Source organism: Chanodichthys erythropterus, chromosome 17 (assembly GCF_024489055.1).
Source record: "Chanodichthys erythropterus isolate Z2021 chromosome 17, ASM2448905v1, whole genome shotgun sequence".
In the NCBI taxonomy this organism is placed as follows: Eukaryota; Metazoa; Chordata; class Actinopteri; order Cypriniformes; family Xenocyprididae; genus Chanodichthys; species Chanodichthys erythropterus.
In genome coordinates, this window is record NC_090237.1 from 34,085,799 (window position 1) to 34,111,993 (window position 26,195).

Sequence of the window (26,195 nt, forward strand, 5' to 3'; positions counted from 1 at the left end):
GGATACCTTTTCTAGTCTTGTGAAGAATGACATGATTTGACGCATAAATTAAGTATTTTAGTAGTTTTAGTGTATTTTGAATTTGAGATTAACTGATTAACTGAAGCTGAAAGAAATGTGTCCTAGCTAGGGCTGCACGATTAATCGCATGCTATTCTCACGCGCATTTCGTCAGTAAAACCGGTTCCCTGATTACCGCTAAATCACCATCACCTGCTTTCAAATGAAGCGGCATTTAATAGACAGAGCCGTAGATCACTGAAAAGCCACGCAATATCGCGTTCATATCGCAGATGAATCGCCTTCGATAATGAACGCGATATTGCGTGGCTTGTCCGTGAACTACGGCTCCGTCTATTAAAAGGCGCTCCGTTTAAAAACAGGTGATGGCGATTTAGCGGTAATCAGGGAACCGGCTTTACTGACGAGACACGCATGACAATCTCATGCGATTAATCGTGCAGCCCTAGTCCTAGCGGTGGTAAACATTGTTTTAATTTAATTTGGGTAAATCCCAGCACCTTCTCTTGTTTATTTGAGAAGTTCCACAGGTTCTTCTACATTGGTAACAGTATTGGTAGTTGGTGAGCTTGTTTGTCTGTACCTCACCAGTGATAAACTGGCCCTTTTGAAACCTAGTGTATTGAAATGTAAAGCGGGGGTAGCGGGGCCAGCGGGGGTAGTGCACTCTACACAATCCAAACCCAATCCTGAATACACATGAAATTACCTATGTTAAAATATAAAGGATGTGTTATGGCCAAATCATTAAACTTTTTTGACTACAGTTTTAAATGGTCTTTTAAACAAAGAGAGTTTGACTCATTATTTTTTTAGTTTTGTCTGTGTGAATTTCTCACCGCATCCAAACCTTTAAGTTGATTTGGAGCTTTTTCAAAAATTATCTATGCTATCATGTCTGCTATTTCATAAAGAAACCTTGCTGCCATGTATGCAGCACTGTAACACTACAGAATTTGTAGTGTGTTATTCACCCAGTACACCAAACCAGCTTCACAGCGATTAATTTCATATTCAAAATGCACTAAAACTACCAAAACACATAATTTCTCAAATCAAGTCATTTTTCAAGAACACTAGCACAAGTTTCACCTAACAAGCACACTGTCACTCATAAAACACTATCGATAGGCATTATACAATATTTGTTCAGAATTCACAGCAATTTTTTACATGATGTTACAGTAAAATTGTTCCTTCTAGGTTTCCCCTTGTGCATAGACAGTGACTTGAGAAAACTTTCTAGCCATAAATTTTTTTTTTTTTTTTTTTTTTTTTTTTTTTTTTTCTGGCCATGAAACTCTTTTTGCCAAAACAAGCAGTAATGACACCAACATTTTAGATACCAGTGAAGATTTAAAAATTCTCTATTTCAATTTCAAGACCACATCTAAAACCACAAGCCTAATTGATATACAATAATATATATAAACATTATTAAAGACAAGTAAACAGTCAGTAATAAAATTATTATCCAAATGATGCAAATAAAATGAACCGTCCTTTTCAGGTTTTTCAGGTAGGTATAACAGTAGTTTTCAGATGCAGGAATTAAATAAAGTAAGGAAATGTAATATAACACTGCATAGCCTTCACTGTAAATTAAACATCTTTATTAATGAATACTTATTAAAGTTACAAAAGTTAACCAGTCAACAGAAGTGAGGGATAATTTTCTTTTGCCTTTGTTGTTTGATTAACATTAAAAACACAGACAATGCATGGATCTAAGATACTGATACTGTATATTAAGACCTAACCAACTATGTTTACTGGGATACTCACTATTTTTTGACATATTTTTTATTAATCTGTCCACTTAAGAGCAAAATGTCATGCAAGACAGCTCAGTTAAATATTTGTGGGCTGTCAAGAGATACTGATTTTTGGGCATGCGCTTGTTTGCGCACACAAAAGTTTTCTCAAAGCACACAAAATGAGCTCCCTTTTGTGCCTTCTTGCACTTGAAGTTTTATATGGTCAAGGCTTAAACTCTCTTGATGATGCAGCGCTGACCCATCAACTTACCCAATCGTTGTTTATGTTTGTTCACGTTCATGCTTTGTTAGAATTCATAAAAATGCTACCAGCCAACTGGCGTGTGACACCGTTTTATACGCTCGCCAATACCAATTTTTACTCACATTTGGCGGTTGGGCAAGTATTAATATTAGGCCTCGTCTATATGTACATGCTTTTTTTCAAAACTGTTCAACTTAAGTTCAAACCCGAACATAATATTACATTAAATAAGACATCAGTTTGATATATTTCTTTAGTAATATCATACTGAAATATATTTTCAGAATCTAAAAAATGATCTATCAAAATACTATCAAAACAATTAGATGTTGCTGAACATCAGTGATAATGTCCTCATGTGATAATCTGATAATATTTAGTTTATCTAGTTGTCATAAAACCAGACAATACATAAAGCCTGCTGTTTAAAAATCAAAATTCTAAGTTTTATGTTGATTATTGCATCTAAAACAGTCTTAAACAGTTGGCTCAAATTAAATTAACCCTCTACCGCATAGTGTTGCCATATGGCAACATACACTTTGTGTTCATTTCCTTGCCACTATCTCTTTAAGAGAACATTCTTGTTTTTTTTGTTGGTAAGAGAAGACCTTAGTTTAGCCAATGATGTGCTTTGGTTAAGACACATGACATGCAATTTTTTCTGTGGCGCAATTTTCTGACAGACTGCCGACTCTTGTCGGTAGTTGCTGAAAGCAAACTAAAACGTCAGTAACAAACAAGGACTCGTGTTGTTTATATTTACTGCTAAAGTTTATAATAGCACCAATTGATTCAATACAAACAACATTTCTGAGGAAAAATATTAACTATATACACTTACACTTATTCTAATTTACTTCCACTATTGTACGTTGTTGCCATATGGCAACATATAAAGTACCATAAAATCATCAGCACTTTAAGCCATTCTAAGAAAAGAAAAAGAGTCAAATATTTTTTTTATAGATTTATCATAATGCGTGCGGTAGATGGTTACATTTTAAAGTTGATCTGAAACTAAAAGTTAATTGAGCCAACTGACAATTTTGCAGCAGTGCTGAAGTCAATATAAAATTTGGAGATCTTGATTGATTGATTTACTTGATTTACTTTATTAATCCCCAAAGGGGAAATTCAATCTGACCTCCAAAATCTTTACAGTGTGTTTGTGATGGCAAGAAATGACAAAGCAACCATCGCACTTTACCATCTAACAGGGGACTCTAACAGAGTCAATTTGTTTAACAGAATGACTGTTCATTATATAAAGTGATGACCTGCAATTGTTACCTTAAAGTGCTACTTCTGCTTGATTTAACCCCTAAAACATTGTTTTGTTGGTATTTACTGATGTGTGTTCATTGGTTTATTGACCACGGTTAGTTTGTTGATGTTAAATAATATTTTGATGTGAAAAAAATAGGGGTGTAACGGTACACAAAACTTACGGTTCGGTACGTACCTCGGTTTTGAAGTCACGGTTCGGTACAGTTTTCGGTACAGCAGGTGGAGAGAAAACTAAACATAAAATTGCTTTTTTTAATATTAAACAGAGGTTTACTGAACAAATTGTGTTTTTGTCTTTAAATATATTAAATTAAATTAAAACTAAAAGTTTCTTAAGGATAAAAAAAAAAAGGATCTCTGCTAATGCTATAAACTATGTAGGGAGCCCTAACTTGAAAGAAGCCCAAACTATTAGCCTAAACTCAATTGCTTTTTATTTTTAGATAAAATAATCAACACTCAAATAACAAATTGTATGCAAACCTGTAAGCTGCACCTAAGGCAGTTTTTGCATTAACTTCTAAATGTTTTTACTCCAATTCGTTGTTGAAATATAATCATTTCTACACAGTGGCTGTTATTTTAACATGAGATTTTATTTAAACATACATTAAATAGCCTAATCAGGATATCACTAAAAGATTAAGTAAAATAATGAATATATTGGCTAATACAGTGCATATATTAAGCAAAAGAGTTCATTTCTCTAGCGAACTAACAAGCTGTGAACACTGAATGGCTTTTCTGAGGTAAATGCATCATGACATATTGTTGAATACGGACGCTTTCACCGTTGAAACACTGAATGAGCGATTACATGAGATATGACCGTTTCAGTAAGTTGTACTGAATCTTGCAACATACCTTCAGATGTTCTTTCATGTTTATTCTGTAACTAGTATTAAGGAGTAAGAGATGAACACATTCACTTGCGCTCCGCGCTCGCGCTGCCGGTTGAACTGAGGCGCCTGTACAGTGATCTGTCACCCCACATCAAAGCACGTCAAAATGGCATTTTCTGTTTAAACTTCATGATTTCGTGGACAGAATTTGAAGGATGACACTTTGTTTCTTATCGAAAGTAACAAAACACAGAGCTTATTGCGGTTATTGGTGGTGAATATTGGTTGCAATGTAATGCTTCGGTACACACGTGCACCGTACCGAAAGCCCTGTACCGAAACGGTTCGGTACAAATACGTGTACCGTTACACCCCTAGAAAAAAATGTTAGTTTACCTTTTTAGGTTATCATTTTTTATTCATCATTCTATGCCCAATTCCACACAAGTTAAAGTGTACATGGTGAAGTTCAGAAGCAGCATGTGCATGTTATAGTGATTTTACTACACAAAAGGACACTGGTCCCCTGTTAGATGGTAAAGTGCAACCCCTGTTTGGTTGCCTTTACAACCTTTATATCCTTGTCCTTATTTTGGATCAAAACTCAGTTTTATGTTGATTTCATTGAAAATCCTCAGTTGGATCCTCAGGAAAAAAAAAAAAAAAAAAGAGTTCAGAAACAGATGTCGCAATGTACAATCTAACAGGGGTCCAAAGGCATTTTGTTTAATCATATCAATATTCACTGTATAAAGTGGTCACCTGCAATTGTTACATTAAAGAGCTATTTCTGCTTGATTTAACCAATAAAACTTGGTTTTGTTGTTTATAAATGAATGTATTCAGGTTGGTTCAGCAAGTTTAGACTCCTATAACGAACACACAGCTGAAGTTTCATAAACATTAATCAATGTATGTAGAAGTTATAACACACTTCCTGTTTCCCTTTTCTCGCCATAAATTCGTTGCCTCGCCACGGCCAAACCATTTGAGATATCAAAAATCTGCTGGCAATTTTTCATCATCAATGTCTTGACTTCATCCTGACCGAGTTTGGTGGTGATCGGATTAATCGCCTAGGAGGAGTATATCAAATTCCAGATCATGCGTTTTTCAAACAACCTGTAATAGCTGACTTCCTGTTGAGGTGACATAACTTAGAGTACGAAAGTCGTTAGCTTTGGCTTTGGCCCTAATAATCCTAAAGAAAACAATAGGGCCTTCAGCCTTTGGCTTTGGCCCTAATAATAATCCTTAGGGTATCAAGAGGGCCCTGCGCGCTAATTCGCTTGGGCCCTAAATATCAGTAAAAATATCATGATATCATGGATCATGTCTGTTATTATTGCTCCATCTGCCATTTTGCATTGCCCTTGCTTGCTTACCTGCATAAAGTCTGTTGATTCAGCCATGCGGCTCCACACGGTAATACTGGCTTGTCTAATGCCTTGAACATGGGCTGGCAATATCGCGTTCATAATCGCAGATGAATCGCCTTCGATTATGAACACGATATTGCGTAGCTTGTCCGCGAACTACGGCTCTGTATATTAAGTGCCGCTCCATTTGAAAGCAGGTGATGGACATTTACCGCTAATCACAGAACCGGCTTTACTGATGAGACACGCGTGACAATCTCATGCGATTAATCGTGCAGCCCTACTTCAGAGGTTTTTTGCACAAATCAAATTTACATAAGAAGGAGGAAACAATGGTGTTTGAGACTCACTGTATGTCATTTCCATGTACAAAACTTTAATTATTTAACTATGCCGAGGTAAATTCAATTTTAAATTCTAGTGCACCTTTAAAGAAAAATTTGGTCTCTATTTGCACTTTGAATATTGAGAGAGTGCGTTGATTATGGTTGCACTTATTGCACTTAAGACTAAAAGAACAGTGTTATTTATTTTTATGGTAACACTTTACAATAAGCTTTCATTAGTTAATGTTAGTTAACTTTACATGAACTAAGGAAGAAAAATACTTCTACACCATTTTAGTTGATGTTAATTTTAACATTTACTAATACATTGTTAAAATCAAAAGTTTTATCTGTTAACATTACTTAATGCACTATCATGAACTAACCATTAATGACTATTTTTATGTTTAACTAGCATTAACAAAGATTAATAAATACTGTTGCAAAGATATTGCTCGTTGCTGATGTTGGTTAATACTTTAATGTTAATAAATGAGACCTTATTGTAAAGTTTCACCATTTTTATTTATACTCTTTATTTCTATGATCAATTTGTGGAAAGGAGTTCAGTTAGGAGGCCAAAAGTTGTAGAAGCTCATAGATCATATACAGTAAGGTCTGAAGAGACTCGTATGAAATCATACAGGAGAGAAACCAGTTTGCGGCAAAACGTTTTACAGTGCTTGAACATTGTTATCTTTTACTGCATATGATAATTCCCACTCAGAAAGTAGAACTGAAATGACATTAATTAAAAGTTAATGATTAGTTAAAACATTTCAAATAAACCTGCAGATTATTTTTCTAATCATGTATTTCATCTTTGAGTATTTCTTAAGTAGTGTAAAAATCTTGTCTCGTTCTTGTGAACTCAATCTCGTGTCTCGTATTGTCTCGTCTCGTGAGCTACCTGTCTAGTCACACCTCTAGTAGTGTATGTCACAATAGAGAAGATGATACTTTTTTGTGTCATGGGGGCATTAATCGTCTAATGCTCTTATTTCAGATAAGGACTATGAAAACGCCATCAAGTATTACACAGATGCACTGGAGCTAAACCCAACCAATGCTGTCTACTACAGTAACAGGAGTCTGGCATACCTGCGCACAGAGTGCTATGGCTATGCGCTGGCGGATGCCACCCGAGCCCTGGAACTGGACAAGAACTACATCAAGGGCTATTATCGGCGAGCCACCTCCAACATGGCCCTGGGCAAGTTTAAAGCAGCGCTCAAAGATTACGAAACGGTAAAACTCATTATATTCTTGTTACTTTAATACAACTGTTTTTCTTTATTACGATACATTGAAATACCTTGATCACCATCGAGAATATATTATCTTATTCTTACTAACACTGTGTTGGATGAGAACAAAACTTGAAAACAATTGAGCTGGATGATGACACTAAGGTTTTCTGTAGAGCTTTTTATATATAAATTGAATTTAATAATTGATGAATTTTTCAACATCAGCACTGTTATTGAACTGAATTGAATCAACGCTAAACTGAATTGAATAATGACAATCTTTTTAGAGCTGGTTTGCTCTTGGGTGGATGTGATAGCTCAATATTAGTTCATGATTATTATCTGCTAGGTTAGTGTTGGGAAGAAAACATCTCTGTCTCGTTGACTTAATGTTTCTTATACAAAATTATTTAAGTTATATAAACTCACCGGCCACTTCATTAGGTATGCATTGCTAGTACACCTTGGACCCACTTTTGCCTTCAGAACTTCCTTAATTTTTCAGATTCTGGTCCATATTGATGTTAAAGCATCAGGCAATTGCTGCAGACTTTGTCAGCTGCACATCCATGATGCGAATCTCCCATTCCACCACATCTCAAAGATGCTGTATGGGATTGAGATCTGGCGACTGTGGAAGTGATTTAGTATAGTGAACATTGAGAATTTCCTGCTGGAACTGGCAGGAAAGATGAAGATGAATCAGAAGATGGGTACACTGTGGTCATAAAGGGATAGACATGGTCAGGAACAATACTCAGGTAGGCTGTGGTGTTTAAACGGTTCTCAATTGATCCTAAGAGGCCCATAGTTTGCCAAGAAAATATCCACCACACCATTACACCACCAGCAGCCTGAACTATTGATACAAGGCTAGATGCTTTCATGTTGTTTACACTGAAATTCTAAATGTTGCTGCAGAAATGGACTCCTCAAACAAGAAAACATTTTCCAATCTTCTATTGTCCAGTTTTGCTGAGCCAGTGAGAAGTGAAGCCTCAGTTTGCTGTTCTTAGCTGACAGGAGTGGCACCAGTGTGTCTTCTGCTATAGCCCAGGGTTCAACATGTTGTGAGTTCAGAGATGCTTTTCTGCAGACCTTGAGTTGTTATTTGAGTTACTGTTGCCTTTCTATCAGCTGGAGCCATACTGGTCATTGTCTTCTGTCCTCTGGCATCAACTAGGCATTTTCGCCCACAGAACTGCTGCTCACTGGATATTTTCTCTTTTTCAGACCATTCTATGTAAACCCTAGAAGTGGTTGTGTGTGAAAATCCCAGTAGATCAGCAGTTTCTGAAATACTCAGACCAGCCTGTTTGGCACCAACAACCATAGCATGTTCAAAGTCACTTAAATCACCTTTCTGATTCTTAGTTTGAACTTCAGTAGATCATCTTGACCATGTCTATGGGGTAAGTATACATGACAACAATGGAAAAAAAAAGGAAACGATTTTTCTTTGTATAGATGACATGACAGCACTGTCAAAATGATCCCCGTTCACACTGATCCACGAAAATGACTTAAAAACGCTGTATTATGCATGCCAGGTCAGTAGTTGCTGATGTCACTTTGTGAAGAAAGACTACGCGCCTATGCAGATACACATTCTTTTACAGAGCACTGGTGCCAAACGCGCATGCCTATAGACTAAACATGTTATAGGCATGTGCATGTCGTCAGCGTTTTTACAGATCCACATTATTGTTGTGTACACAGAGATGAAAACGGTATCATTTTCAAAAACTTTTACAAAGGTTTGCATTTTCAGGCCTCCAAAATGCGATTGTTGTGTAAATGAATGGCCAAACTGCATAAAAACTGAACGTTTTTAGATGAAAACGTTGTTTGTGTAAACAGCCCCTACATGCCTAAATGCATTGCGTTGCTGCCATGTGGTTGGCTGATTAGATATTTGCATTAATGAGTAGTTGAACAGGTGCACCTAATAAAGTGGCCAGTGAGAGTATGTATGTCTGTGTGAGAGTACAAAGCTTTCAGACAACACTTATTTGTTTTATTCTTCTTTATTTAAGAAGTTTAAAAAGTAAATAACCCAAAGAACTAGTAACTTTTGTATACTTTAAACTGAAGGAAGTGAATCTGTCAGAAGTGACCTGAGTTGTGTATGTACGTATTTGTGAATTCTGCCTTATGCCTTGGGAAAAATTCCCTAACAGACTTGAAATATTTCTAGCCTTAAAGGATTAGTCCACTTTTATATAAACCTTTCCTGATAATTTACTCACCCCCATGTCATCCAAGATGTCCATGTCTTTCTTTCTTCAGTCAAAAAGAAATTAAAGTTTTTGATGAAAACATTCCAGGATTTTTTTTTTCCATATAGTGGACTTCAATGGGCACCAAACAGTTGAAGGTCAAAATTAGTTTCACTGCAGCTTCAAATTGTTCTGCACGATCCCAGACGAGAAATAATGGTCTTATCTAAAGAAACCATCGCTCATTTTCTAAAAAAAACAATTAAATTTTATACATTTTAACCAGAAATGCTCATCCTGAACTAGCTCTCTTCTTCTTCTCTATTAGAATTCTCTTGGATGACATGGGGGTGAGTAAATTATCAGGAAAAGTTTATTTAAGTGGACTAATCCTTTAAAACATCATTCACAGGGTTCCCACAGGTCCTTGAAAGTTTGTGAATCTGAAAGAAAAAAAAAAAAAAAATTCAAGGCCCTGGAAAGTTTTTGAAAATAAACATACATAGATACAGGTCCTTGAAAGTGATTCAATTTATTTTGTGCAAGAAGTTTTCTGGAAAAATTCCATATTATTCCTTTCGGTCTGCTAATGTGTTATTTTGCCATCACTTTGTGGCCTATGCATACTAGCTTGCTTGATTTATGTTAGTTATGCACATTTACGTGTTACGTTAAGTATTTCCCGTGCTAGGTACTTTGTGTTGTATGTTGCCATGACGTTCCCACGCGTACAAAACTACTACGATGGTGCCTAAACGTTTCACAGATGTAAACCCTTGAGCAGGGATGGGCAGTATTTATGATATATGTATTTCAAATACAAAAAAGTGTTTTGTATTTGATAGTGTTGTCAAAAGTACCGGTACTTCGGTACCTAGTCGGTACGGAAATTTTGAAAATGTGACGATACCAGCATTTCTGTAGTACCGGTAGTACCGAGAATCCGGGTATATTCGGTACCCACTGATAGGGCTGTGGCAGTATTTACGTGAATATGACACGAGTGAAGCTTTGTTTACAGAAGAAATAATACGTTAGCAATTAAATGTGACATCGCAGCCATGGAAACATTTTGGTTAATGCCGAATGAGAGAGGTACGTGAGTCCATACATTTAAGCTTCCTATTCTGTTTTCCGAATCGCGATCTGGTCACTTGATTATCAGCGAATTTAACAATATTCCATTGAACGTCTGTTTCTTTTCCCAAATCTTCACTCACGCAGGGGATTATAAACGTTTATTTCGTTCGCATTTAGGCCTATTAGTATTAGGCTATTCGCATTCTAGGAAAAGCACCGTAGGACAGAAACCTTTTTTGCTTGCACGTCAATTTCTATTTAACAGAGTTTGTGCTTGTTATTAGACTTTATAAGGCGTGTCAAGTTTTTTTGTATAGTGCGTTTCACACACGCTGGTGATTTTTATTTTCGTTTTCTCTGGCAGCGCTAAATCAAACATAGCCTGAATGTCTTGCCCCTGCGGAGGATAAAACTGGCTCTTCAGACCTTTTACAACAAGTGGCAGTTGTTTGTAACATCAGGAGATAAAGAAGATATTATTAAAGAGAAATGGTCTCTTTCCTGCTCGTGTCCCTCAAAGCACAAAGCACTCTTTATCAAAGTAATAACGGGACTTTGGCGATGACGCATCTTTGTGTGGAAATAAAAAACGAATGCTTTTTGAAATAATATTTAACTTTCTTATTATTTAGGTTACCATTATTTACCGATATTTGTTTCATAGTTTTACAGGCTGTAGTGTTGTTTCACTGACGGAATAGCTAAAATAAACATGCACGTCTGTTACCCCAGTTGAAAAAACGAGCATATGCTGATAAAGTAGGTTTTGAAGCTGGTATGGTGGTTTGAACTGTTTTATGCTGGTCCAGGACCAGCTTAGGACTAGCATTGACCAGCAGGACCAGTTTAGGACCAGCATTTGACCAGCATACAGCTTCAAAACCTACCTTACCAGCATATGCTGGTTTTTTCAACAGTACACAATGGATGTTTGAGCATTTATTCTTTTATTTCAAAATTTATTTAATTGAGGTAGCCTATATATACACACAAACATACAAACTCCAAATCATATTTAATGTTTTTAAAATAGGCTATATAAAATAGTAAAATAGTTCCAACAGATTTTGCTGTGGTACGGAAATTGGTACCGAGAACCGTAAAATTTTCATGGTATCGGACTACTGGGATTTTGGTACCGTGACAACACTAGTATTTGATAGAGTTGATGAAAATGGCTTCATATTTTATATCAAAATACTTTAGTGTTTTGTATTTTTGTGTTTTTAAAATACTGTAAAATACTTTGTAAGAAGTCTACATGATGACATCATAAAATTGCGGCCTCTGTTTGGTGCCTACTCAGTAGTTTGCAGAGACTTGTTGCGATTAGAACATAAATTGATCCATATGGAAGAAGGTGGTCAAGGAACGTGCAGGCTGCCAGCTTTCCATCAATTTTTTTGCATAAATTGCTATCATTTTTAACAGTTCATGTTAAGTTTTGGTGTTCGTTTTGGTAGCCTAGGCTAAATAGTATACCAATTTACATAATGTTCTTGAAAATAATTATACTGAGCTGGATACGGCCCAGATCCGGTTGACTACGGTAAACCTCGGGATAAACAGAAAGACTAATATTAGCGTAGATGCCATTCTTTTTCTGATGTAATGAGTACATCTGGTGTTATAGGAAGTGTTCCCGGTTCCGGCTGACCTAATTTATGCAGCCTATAATCCTTTAACAGATTTGAAAATACAGCTATGGAAAAAATTAAGAGACCACTTAACATTGATTTCTTAACTTGGAGTGGTCTCTTAATTTTTTCCATAGCTGTATAAACTGATAATGTGTTATGTGTATACCAGGTTAAAGAGATGCGTTTTTAGTCTAGATTTAAACTGACCGAGTGTGTCTGCATCCCGAACAATGCTAGGAAGATTGTTCCAGAGTTTAGGTGCCAAATAGGAGAAGGATCTACCGCCTGCTGTTGATTTTGATATTCTAGGTATTATCAGCTGGCCTGAATTCTGAGATCACAATAAACGTGAAGGACCATAATGTATTAAGAGCTCACTTAGGTACTGGGGAGCTAAACCATTTAGTGCTTTGTAAGTAATTAGCAAGATTTTAAAGTCTATACGATGTTTAACAGGAAGCCAATGCAGTGACAACAGAACTGGGCTAATATGGTCATACTTCCTAGTTTAAAACTAACCTTCATCTGGGAGATCATAGGGATATGTGAATATTTGATCTGTCAAAGCCACAATATGTACATTTTTGCTGCTAGAGATCGCTCATTCAAAACAAAGGCATAGCTTGATGACATCTTGATTTCACAGAATCATGGGAGGTGTTGTCTTCATGTCTACTGCTGGTGGAAAAGAATCGGGATGGGACTGAGGCAGAAATAATGTTCATGGATGAGATTATTAACTTACTGTAAGCAGAGCATGGGGGAGCAGTAACGAGACCGCTGGAGCGATTGCTAATGAGAGACGAGTGCGACACACGTCTCGACAGCAACGGATCTTTTACTATGCCCCAGTCGCTGCTTCCACTTCTTCTGGTCATGTGCATGTATGGTAAAGAAGTGCTGTTTATCATATTAGATACATTTGTGTGTTGAAAGTTGTTATAGTGCTACTCTGTGCTTTCGCTCGGTGGCTGCTATGAGACACTTGTTGCACACTGCAGTAAGCTAGATCGATATTAGTCATGGTAAAACATGGTACTTGCTGTAAATCAAGAAAACAAGATTCAAACAAAAAGACTTAGGGCCAGATTTAATAACAGGACTGAGTTGTTTTTTGCAACTGACCTTATTGCTTATGCATTTGTAGGAGTTTCCCTTTCAGATGCAAAATTTATGGGAGGAGAGTATTTAAATGAATCATGCAATGCCATTTACTAATATTTGCACTTGTCAGTTTACTGGTATTTTTGCCATTACTTGACGCCCTAAAAAAGCATGTCTTAACCCATTTTTTGGCATGGCTGCAATTGTTGCTGCTAGGAGGAGACACCGTAGAGAACAGAGAGCACGTGGTAGAAGGAAGATTATTAATTTCTTTGAAATGCCAGAGTAAGACGTTATCTGAACATATCGTTTGCCAAGCTATGTTAGCCTATAGGCCAACATGGCTTGGCAAACTAGGGTTTTGCCGATGGACGATATCATCGGAGAGAGAGATATATCGTCGGAGAGACACCATTGTGATGCCACGCCCCCACCCCGCTCCGCCCCTTTTATTCCCCTCTTATTCCCTTCACGTGCAACCTATTGGAAAGCCTGGATGAGTCATTAGTTGGGAAATAAAATATCCCTTTCGCGCGTAAGTTTAAAATATTCTGGCTGACCTCCCAGCGTGAGTTTTTCAAGGCGACCGTTATTTAGAACGTATCGCTTTATGGTTTCCATGGTGACGCGTCATTGCTTGTCATGTCACACACCGCAGCGCTGTATTACTGATGATCTGCTTTTATTTCAGTTTTCCTTTTTTATTCAAAATATTCACTAATTTGTTAACTATAACATGAAATATCTGATATTCCGATTGTCAAATATGTGAAAGTGGATGTGTTTTGCTGTTTAAACAACTTTATAATGATTGCGTTAGTTGAGCTATACACGTTATGGGCGTCGCCATGTTAGTTTGTGCCGCAGGTTCTGTTGGATTCACAACATCTTATATGTATTTAAACATCCGAAACCTAAAATAAACATTTATGTGGTTGAAAACACTGCATATTTGTGATATATGAAAAGTGCTGCGCGCGTCTATCTCTGGTTTAGCGCCAGCTAAAGCACACACGCACATTTGAATTTGGCAATTGATCAAGTAATTATAAAGTAATAAAGTAAAATAATGAATAATAATTATATAATAACGAAAAATTAAAATACACCCCCACCCAAGTACACAAGTCAACAAAGTATATAACATTGTTCTAGTGTTTTTTGGATATTTTAATCTAAAAATCCTACATATTTGTGCCTTTAACTGGTTGCATATGCCAGATTTATTGCATGACTCAGGCAGAGAAAACCTGTTGCTATCAAACATTGTTTGCTTAATCAACTGTCAGTTTAATGGTGAAGGGATAGATCAAATAGGCCAAATGATTGAAGTTTTGCTAAGAAATTTCATGGTCCCTTTTAAAAGTATTTTTGAGTATTTTTAAAATACAAAAATACAGTAGTTTATTTTGATACATGGTGTGGCTGCTGTATTTTGTAGTTTATTTTGATACACTTAAAATTAAGGTATTTGGCATTTTATTTTAAAATACATTTTGATGTAATTTTGCCCATCCCTGCCCATGTGGCAAGAAAAACTTAAAAGCATATTCATATATCTTAAAACGTCTGGTTACATGAGCCTAAGCTCTTCATTAAAATCCATGCCAAAGTTAATATCAGATCATTTTAGAATACAGTATTGGATGTACCGAATATTCTTCAGTTTTATGCAAAACAGAAAAATGACAAATAGAATATCAGATCTCTGTCAAATGGCCAAAAATAAATGCAAAAAAAGTTTTTTTTTTTGCATAGTTGTGTTTGACACATGAAAACTGTAACAAGGTAACATGATGTAACCTTGCTCTCACTTGAAATGTGTCCCCACATTAAGGCCCCATTTACACTAGTGCGTTTTTGTTTTAAAATGGCATTTTAAAATGAAAACGATCCTCGTCTACACTGGCGTTTCCACATCCTTTCAGAAACGATCTCCGTCTACACTACACGGCTGAAAACACGTCACATGACTGTTCATGCACAATGGGCATGCACATACAAGTGTAAACAGTTTCCTCTTGCGCATGTAAGCAGCTGCAGTATTAAAAAAAATGCAGTTTAACTGCACAGTGGCTGCTAAAAATGACAACAGAGCGAGTAAAGATTGCAGTTCAGTCTCCATGTTGTTTACATGATCATCAAGTTAACCAATATATGGGAGCTCTGCAATCAGCTTAGCACACAAGTGTAAGAACTTAATTTTTCTTTTAATAAATGTTTTTGTGTCTTTGTCATTTCATCGCTTACAGGTAGTTAGAGTTCGTCCCAATGACAAAGATGCCAAGATGAAGTACCAGGAATGCAATAAGATTGTCAAACAGAAGGCTTTTGAACGGGCCATCGCCAGCGACGAGCTCAAACGTTCAGTAGTCGACTCCTTAGACATCGAGAACATGAGTAAGTGCTTGAAGGAGGTTTATTACATTTTTTGGTATCACTTTATTTTACATTGTCCTTGTTACACATCAAATGCATTTAATATGGTAATAACAGTAAATTATGCATAATTACAAAGAATCAACCTCAGTCCTTTAGTAAGTGCATTTTGTTAATTGATATTACTCTTTATCTAATTGTTTCACAAAAGTGAGTGTCAGTCATACAAATATATTCTGGGGAAAATGCCATTATTCTTATGTAAAAACTGATTTCATTGAGGTACATTACATTAAATAAGGTGGCCTAACAAAAATTCTAATAACAGGGTCAGTTATTATAAATCTTTATGGACAGTGTTCTGTTTTGACAAGGTAGCAAAAAGTGCTGTGGTATTAAGTAATTAGTTGATGGACACTCTTTTCATTGACCTGTTGCAGAAATGAACAGTTAACTTCTTTTAGGACTAAACAGGTTTAAGAATATAATTTCTTATTGATTTTTAAAGATTTAGAAGTCCTGTAATTCAAATCTTGTTTTATATTCTACCACCAGCAATCGAGGATGACTATACTGGACCTAAACTTGAAGATGGGAAGGTTACACTGAAGTTCATGAAAGAGTTGATGGACTGGTTCAAAGACCAGAAGAAACTGCACAGAAAGTTTGCTTACCAGGTGAATGCTCTTCAAGTACACACATACACAGATATAGAAACATCTATTCATCTATTACAAAGCCCTGCACGGTTCCTGTTTGATAAACCCGCACCCGCAGTTATTAACAGCACACCCGACCCAATATCCTACAGAAACACTACCTGTTTGACATGAAAACCACGACCCGACCTGCACCCGCACCCGCATTAAATCTCCTACATAGACTTGTGCCGATATTCGGTAATGCGATATATCGCGATAATGAATGTGCACCGTATTGTTATCGTGGGCATTTCAAAATACCGTAAATAATTTATTAGCAATTATTACAATTTTTTGACACTCTCTGACAGCAGAGGGCGCTGATGGAACAGCAGAGTGCAATGCTTACCCCGGAAACCCCATAAACAAAGCAACTGTGCTAGTGAAGTTTTTAAAATGCCTCAAACATATATTTTAATCTGGACTACAACATGCCCTAGTGATTAGAAATGTTCTGATTATTTGTTATTGTTCAGTAAAACCTAAAGACATACAACTTCATTAGTTAACATGTTAATTCATTATTACCAAACTGACAATGAAAAATACTTATAAAGCATTAATTATTCTTAGTTAATGTTAATTTCTTAGTTACTGTTTAATAACATTACTAAAATCAAAAGTACTTATTTAAAGGTACAATATGTAAAATTTTTGCAGTAAAATATCCAAAAACCACTAGGCTAGTGTTATATATTTTGTCCAGCTGTAACTAACTTAATATCTCTAATGTTTTCAACTAGTAAATCATGAGAAAATTCCCATTCTAAACAGTGACACGGGGCAGTGCAGTCGCTTGTCAATGACGTGAGTTACCCTTTGTTACCGCCTTTACTGACGTAGAAACAACATGACAACAGTGCCATGGACAAATGCGGAAGTAGTGTCTAGCGTCCAGCAAACCACTAGCTTGCTTCAAGCAGTTCCTTATTTACTTCTTGCACGTTTTATGGTGGATTGTGTTACTCATTTATGGAACATAATTACTGTTTACCTTCTGCCGCTGGTTCTGTCGACAAGGACAGCTCCCGTAAACTCATGACCGGAAAAGCGGAAGCGGCACCGGCGACTATGTCATAATAAAAGTCCCGCTGCTCGTGAGGCGTGTGTTGATCAATCGCTCCAGCTCCTCGTTCAGCTCCCGCAACACTCGGTCCTGCTCTTCTTCATACTACAGTAACGTTAATAATTGCATCCACGAACATGAGTTCTTCCAGACTCCAATCCCTATTCTTTTGCACCGTCCGTTGAGATGGAGACCACATGTCCCAAGTTTCCGCTCTAAAACTTGCCGTCATCAAACTACGCCTTTGTTTTGAATAGGCTTCTAGCGACCTCTAGCGGAAAAAATATCACAAATTGTACCTTTAATGGACCTGAGAGAAAACTAACAATGATCAGTTGTTTCTTAACTAACATTAACAAAAAATACTTTATGTAACAAATTTAGCTGTTGCTCAATCTTAGTTAATGCATTAAATAATGAGACCTTATTGTAAAGTGTTACCTGTTGTTCTTTATGGTCTAATTCTTTTGCACTTTAACTCTCTGGCGCCGGCGCGTTTTGCAGGATTTTTTTCACATTGCAGCAAAACAGACTTAAAATACTCCGTCATTTCTTGTCATAGAGACACAAGTAATATATCAATTGAAACTATAGAATATCTTCTTTCATTTGTGTACACTCAGAGTAAAAACACAATGCTTTTTGTAAAATAAAGAAAACTAACATGATGCGTGATCTCTCCTCTCCCTCTGAACGAAGTCCAATCTGATAGTTCTCAGAAAATGAACTGTATCTTATGAATACTAATGAAAAAAAAAAGACAAATATGTCTAAAGATATGTTGAAATGTCAGGTTTTAAATCATGCAAGTGAAATCGAAAACAAACATTCTGTGTTTATGTCATCTGTATGAAAAGAGAGCCATGTCAGAAGTCAAGTCAAATTTATTTATATAGCGCTTTTTACAATTGGTGATTGTTTCAAAGCAGCTTTACATATTAGAAGCACAGAAAAAAAAGAGAAGTGGTTAAAAATAAGCTGTACAAGCAAGCGTGGTAATGTGTAACATATACAAGATGGTGCTACATTAAGCCAATGTTGGCTGACTCCCAGGGGTGGAAAAAAAACCCTAGGAGAAAAACCCAGCGTGCTAACACTAGGAGGGAAAAAAACCCTTGGAAGATATATATAATATATGTAAATGGATACGGGGATTAAAAATCTGAATTATAGTTGTCTCCATTGTCTCCTGGGATACGTTGTAGTCAGGTCCAGACAAAGGTTCTCCATCTGATCTGGATACGGCCTGGATCCAGCACCCGACAAACCTCAGGATAAGCAGAGAGACTGATATTAGCGTATATGCCATTCTTATTCTGATGTACAGGTATATCTAGTGTTATAGGAAATGTTCTCGGTTCTGGCCGACCTAATTATTGCAGCGACACAATCCTTTAACGGATTTGAAAAATGTTAATGTATTGATAATGTGTTATGTGTATGCAAGAGCAAAGAGATGTGTTTAGTCTAGATTTAAACTGACAGAGTGTGTCTGCTTCCCGAACAATGCTAGGAAGATTGTTCCAGAGTTTAGGTGCTAAATAGGAAAAGGATCTGCCTCCTTCAGTTGATTTTGATATTCTGGGTATTATCAACTGGCCTGAATTCTGAGATCACAATAGACGTGAAGGACTATAATGCATTAAGAGCTCACTTAGGTACTGGGGAGCTAAACCATTTAGAGCTTTATAAGTAAGTAGCAAGATTTTAAAATCTATACAATGTTTAATAGGGAGCCAATGTAATGTTGACAGAACTGGGCTAATAGAACTCTTCCAACTACGTTTGGCTTTTCTCACAGCTCGTTTTAGAGCCCGAGTGTGCTCATCATACCACGGCGTTGGATTTAGTTTCCTTAATCTTCTTTAGACGTAAAGGAGCGACTGCATCTAAGTCCATGATTCAGCTCATTATTCCCTAATGCGGCCACGCCCACAGAGCCAGCGCTATTTAGAGGCAAATTGACAGGCAATACTTGTATGCATTGTCTCAATCGTGTATTTATTGTCCTGAAAAGTGTTTATCTGGATGTTAAAGCCATGGTTAGCGATCTCTAGAAGACATGCCGTTAGTTCCTGGTTCCTTTTCTTCTTTATATGAATTTGTGGCCTGAAGGTGTAAAGAGAGCGCCCTCCGGCTGCAAGTATGAATTGAAAACACCATTCCTGAAATGTCCTCTTCTTCTTTATATGAATTTGTGGCCTAAAGGTGTACAGAGCGCCCTCTGGCTGCAAGTGTGAATTGAAAACACAGTATCCAGCACTCATAGTGATTATAATAAATATTGAATAAATATTACTCCACAGTATAGAATATTGACATAAACATATAAGAATCCATCAATATTTCTCCAAATGTGCATGCTTTTAAGCTACAAGCCTATATGAAATGCCATAGAGGTGGTATAATTGTTCAGACACTTTGCATCACAGAAATACATGATATTTTAAAGAATATAATAGAATACCATTATTTTAAATTGAGCTGAAACATGATTACAGAGGGTTTTTTCACAGCCTACCTGACTGAAAGGCCTCATTAATATGCAAGTCATTTCAGGTCGTTATTATGCGATTCTTTTGTATTCTCAGGTGTAAATGACCCATTATTCATGATGATTCACGCCTCCACGCATACTGTTTCTCTTGACAAACACTCTTACAAAAACTAAATCAATATATTGTTTTATATGAAGGAGTAGGCAGCATAATTTTTACATAATTCTGAAGCAAAAACTCTAGTCTACAACCTCCAATACCCAGAAGTCTTGTCAATCCAGATTTAATATACTTTTTTTGGCCTTATTTCAGTGACTTAAGTGTTTTGTTTTTTCAATAACCACGCAGAAACATTATTCATTCAAAAATACAAACATATACATACATGTTCCTCACATATTATGGTAGCCTAGTTTGTGCTAAATACAGTGTAATGACACTTGTGTCATTAATATGTTTATGAACAACTGAAAAAAGCACAAATGGCAGGGCATGTCAAAACTTCTCCAGGCCCCAAATCAGCCTCAGACTCCAGAGGGTTAATCTGTTTGAAAATTTGACTTTATATTTTTTTTGTGTATTGTTTTATTGTATTTAAACATTCAGAGTTATTTTTGTTATTACAAAAAGAGTTCTTAAACCTGTTATACTATGATATATAATATATATATATATATATATATATATATATATATATATATATATATATATATATATATATATATATATATATATATTTATATTTATAAGAATATATATATAATTATACTTTTTTTTTTGCAACTTATTTCAATACCGTGATAATACCGTATACCGTGATAAAAGCTTTAGCAATTAATCGCAACATGAAAATTTGATACCGTCACATGCCTACTCCTACATGAGGTAGATAAACATCATTTTCTGATGTAGCCTAACACAAGCAATAAAACCAACATTAGGCATTCTATGTCACTGCATTTAAATTAAAATTGCATTAAACAACACAAGTAAAATAACAGAACAAAGAATATTTCAGTAGGCCTATTTAATTCTAAGCTAGTAAATATTTTAGCAGATTCACTTCGCAATGTGCAGCACTGCAAATCATGCCACAATTAGATGCCTTTAATGGTCTTCAGAAAGCGCGTGAACACATAAGCATGGGACCATTTGAAAGCAGCTGTCAAATGCACCAAATTGGAATGGTCTTGGCTATCGGACCCGCAGTGCGCCCATGCCTGCCGCACCCGACACGTAAATATTATTCCACCCGTTACATAAAATTTGGCAAGTCACCCGCCAGGAACCGCGGGTACCCACCCACCTGCAGGACACTGATCTATTATTTATTTTATTTATGTTTCTTAAGGTTGGGCTATATAGAGGGTATGCGTGTGACGTCACCGTCAGCCGTTATGACTGCAGTTACGCCCACTGAGTGGCAAAAAGGCTGAGTGGCACAATTGGTTTTCATCATGAATGCCGCGAAAACCACACAAAACACATCCAAAATGGGAAAGAGCTTTGCAATTGACTTTACAAATAGCTTTGACACAAAGTCTGAGGTATATTTTTACAGATTACCGAAAGCTACAGAAAAAAGAAGCAAATGGATTGCTGCAATTCACAGAATCAATTGGACTCCAGGCAGAGAAATGTGGATTTCCTGTACATTTTGTGTCAAAATGTTTAATGTTAAAATGTTTTAAATAAATACTGACAAAAACTATACAATTTTTAGGGCTAGATGATATGATGATATATATAACATTGATATAAGTGATCACTCCGATTTAGACCTAACTATATTGTAGTTATATAAAGCGTTCATGGGCAGACTTGCTTTCTGTATTTCCCCGGCATCGAAATCAGGCACATATAAATGTCAGGAAACACGATTCCTTGCTGCATGTCAATATCCATGGATTAGGTTTCTTTTCACTTTCGAACCCAACCTAGTGTAATCATTTGTTTTACTCGACTTTTTGCAATTTCCTCTATTAAAGGGGACCTATTATGCCCTATTTAACAAGATGTAAAATTAGTCTCTGATATTCCCAGAGTGTGTATTTTAAGTTTTAGTACGATAGTGCGCACAGACTTTGAAAGGTTCGCGCGCTGAACTGTGCACGAGATGGAGCAGGACACGGAAAATGAAGGCCTGGCTATAGCCTACCCGCCTGTCAAGTGATAGACGAAACTGACAATGATTTTATCTTTTTTAAACAAATGAAAGGCAATGTGGATAAACATTTACAGCCATGATGTACAGAACACCACACAAAGATGTATATATATGTGTGTGTGTGTGTGTGTGTGTGTATATATATATATATATATATATATATATATATATATATATATATATATATATATATATATATATATTAGAGATGCTCCGATCAGCATTTTTGGGGCCGATTACCGATCACCAAGATCATGATCTGCCGATTGCCGATCACAGAATGGCAGGGGAATGGGAATCTTTTATCTACAATCTAGCAGAGTTTGCACCATTTGTAGAAAAGAAACTAACTCTAAATTAACTGTATTGAGAAAAAAACCTTAGTTTTGGATCTGATATAGTTGAGGAACCAACTATATCAGATCCAAAAAATAAAATAATGTAAGCTACTGTATGCCAATGCCATCCTTCCTAAATAACAAAGCAGAGAAACAAGGAGGCCAAGCAGATAGTTACCAACCAAATGAATTCCATAATTCTGAACGTGATATCTTCGTACTATCCTTGCTGTATGGTTCACGTCGTTTAAATGCATCACTCAAGCCTCGTTTACACTCTACGCGTGTGCGGTCCAGCTACCGGAGCTGATACGCGGCCACTCTAGTCAATGCTCGTGTTTACACCAGCTGCGCCGCTTCGCTAAAGATTGGCGCCTCTCCGCTAAAGATAGGCGCCTCTCGCCTATTTTTGACGGACGCCGCGCCCAAGACGCGCAGCTCAAATACAAAATAAAGACGTAAAGTTAGCCGTTTGCAATGTATGTCGTGATGAAATCCCTCGAGGTGGAAGCAAGCAACGTCATTTTAACACCACTAACATGATTAGGCACCTTAGAACAAGCCATACAACTGAATATGCCGAGTATGAGAAACTAAACCAGCCGAAGCCAACAACATCCCCATCCCTCAACCAGCAGACTGTGTGTGAAGCCTCGTTTTCACTGCACCACATTGCAAACGGTTAACTTTACGTCTTTATCGGACACTTTGAAAAACTTCCAAACGGGAGAACTCATGTTGCCACTGACAAGCTCCGCTCTGCTGTTGTGTACCTGTGCGCCGTGCAAGCACGTGTGAAAAAGTCGCGCGGGTAATTTACGTCACGTGATCGGCTTTTTTGATCGGCGCTTTTGGGGTTCGCCGATCAAGCTATTTTTAGCCAATATCGGCCGATCATGATCAGTGGCCGATCAATCGGAGCATCACTAATATATGTATATATATGTATATAATATATGTGTGTGTATATATAGATATATATATATATATATATATATATATATATATATATATATAATATATATATAATATATTTATACAACAGTTCTGTCTGGTTCTCGAATCTGATTGGCTGATAGCCATGCGATATTTCAGTGATAACAGCACTCCTACTGCCTTTTCACCATTTGTATCACTCCGCTTGAAGTGACCGTCATGGCGGCCGATCAAATCAACCATAATTTTTACAAATACTACTTCTTGTACAACGAACTGTAGTTTTAATAGTTTTTAGGCGAGAATGTAGTTGTTTAGACCTGAAATATTTGACTCATATTTAATAACAGCGCCTATTTTACAGTTTGTTTTGACGTTTTCGGAGATGCGAGCTCGAGTGCGTCAGCAGCCGTTCAGTGCTTCTGTAACCGCCGAGAACAGCTTCATCTCGGCCAGTGCCTTGGGAATTTGCCGCTGGCTCTTATAGTGGTTAAACACGAGACATAATTCAATTTGAGTACATAAAACGGGCAATATTTGGTCTTATTAATCTATTATTTGTTACAGAGCAAGTCGAATTGTGCTATATCAAATTTGATAATAATAAACGTTACGTTACATCCTTAGGCTATATAGCACATTGACTACAACTAGACGGGACATATCAGACTCTTCTCCGCTCCAAATATGTAAAACATTAAACTTTATAAACATGTTTTTTTGAGTAAAGAAAACGCTTTAAAAATTTTTTTTCAAACATCAGATCTTTATTTACCTTTGCATTGCACAGAGATGTCCAAACTGCGTGCACACTTCATTCACGAGGTGAGGCGCATTAATGAGGCTTGATTGACAGTTTGAGGATCCAATGGAGTTAGGAGGTTTTGTCACAAGCTCTTTAAAATCCTTTTCATTCGTTAAATATTTGTAAAACCCACATACAAGCATAAATGGTGACCTATTTTTTTTTTTTTTTTAAATAACTAGTGCTTTGTTTGACTGAACTGTACAATTGTGCTTATATGTTGTTCAGTAAATATTATTTTATATAAATATGTCCATTAAGTAATATGGATTGAGTGAACTTTACATTAATACCCCATTAGATGGCAGCAACACTTTACAGGAGAATTAGTCAGCGAGTCACAAGAGACTTTTAAATTGAAAGGAACTTTTGCAAAGGAAGTTGTTTTAGCGATGTGGTGTTATGGATGGAAAATTCCCAAAGCTGAAAAAAAGACAAATACAAAGATCGCTTTCCTCAGCGGACATTCAAACGGACTTGTATAAAGGATGTAATATTATGGACATCGACTTGATGAATGAATGTAATGCAATATACCAGACACAGGTAATAGCCTACTCTCTCTCTCTCTAATACTTTACAAAATTCAATGTGTTTCAATGAAGCGACAGAAATGGACAGCACCTGAGTTAAATATATGAGTGTCACAGCAAAGGGTCTGAATACTTAGGACCATGTGATATTTCAGTTTTTCTTTTTTAATAAATCTGCAAAAATGTCAACAATTCTGTGTTTTTCTGTCAATATGGGGTGCTGTGTGTACATTAATTAGGAAAAAAATGAAATTAAATGATTTTAGCAAATGGCTGCAATATAACAATATAAGAGTGAAAAATTTAAGGGGGTCTGAATACTTTCCGTACCCACTGTACATCGTTAATGAGTAGTAACATGGACTATTCTAAAGGGGGGGGGGGGGGTTACTGCACACAGTTTCTGCCAATTTCATGTTAATTTTGAGTACATGTAGAGTAACAATGCATCCTTCATATCTCTGAAAAGTCTTTAGTTTTGTCATATTTATGAAAGATAGATACGCTAAACTGAGTCTTTCTGGAAAAAGCTGAGATCCTGGAGACATATCTGCCGTCAGTGCTGTGGGCAGACCTAAAGAGTGTGCACAGCTTCTGCGATATCTGCTAGCTGCGACATCATTATAAATACAAAGGGAACGAAAGCATTCGTGTTGTTTACATTATATGCACTTGCGTGCCGATTGCCAAGAAAACACAGACATCTGATGCAGCTTTACTCCCCACCTGTGATCTGCAAATCCAGCGCCGAACTGGGACTTGTTTACAAAGTATTCATCACCGAAATCCCTGGAACAAACAAACATGCATGCACAACTCTGTTGCTGCCCCAGAAACACAAACTTCATGCACTGTTCCCTTAACGCTAGGTTCTTTGGGAAGCTGAAAAAGGTCATCTTTCCCTCACAACCAAAAACACACTCCTTTTGGTGACAGGAGCTGCGTCTCATTTCGGAGGCTTCATCCTTCGGAGGTCGCATTTGAAGGCTAAATACTTTATCAAGGATGTCATATTTAAGAAAAGTAACCATAATACAATTGACTATTCATTGTGAGGTGTAAAATACTCTCATTTCTTTCTTACGTTTCAATCTTAACAGTTATTTTTCTTAAATGAGACCGATGATATATGCAGCCTTCAAAGGGTGCAGCCTCTGAATTGGGACACAGCCATTGTTGAAAAATCTCTCGGCAACGAAACACGTTGATGGGCGTGCTCTTGCTTTTGCTCTGGGTGATGTGCGTGCGCACGCTTTTCAGGGAGAAGTGTCTATACAAGGAATTCCGCTCTCTTGACGTCATAGACAGGCCATACTCGAAAAAACTCTCCGAAACCTGTACCGAAACCGGATGTAGTCATTTGGCACAGAAATACTTCATCATACGCCCAAATTGTGTTTTGAAACTTTGGCCATGTTTAGCATGAGAATCCAACTCTTCAACAGTGTAAATAAGAATGCAGTACATAAGAATGTACTTCGGGGGTACTCCATTGATCTTTACTATATTGTTTTATGATTGTGGTTTTGTAACTTCTGTGCCCCAATATGGAGTCTTTTTTGTTGTTTTAACAGAAAAACATTAGCAAAATTTGGAATT

General features: G+C 36.7%; 1 protein-coding gene across 1 annotated transcript in view; it reads left to right on the forward strand.

Annotated features, from left to right (window-relative positions):
• The window catches only part of ppp5c (protein phosphatase 5, catalytic subunit), a 49,945-nt gene that overhangs the window by 15,767 nt on the left and 7,983 nt on the right, over positions 1–26,195 (forward strand). The window contains exons 2-4 of the mRNA XM_067365629.1: positions 6,887–7,128; positions 15,426–15,573; positions 16,108–16,229. Of these exons, the coding sequence (XP_067221730.1) occupies positions 6,887–7,128; positions 15,426–15,573; positions 16,108–16,229 (512 nt within the window). The remainder of the gene's footprint in view (positions 1–6,886; positions 7,129–15,425; positions 15,574–16,107; positions 16,230–26,195) is intronic.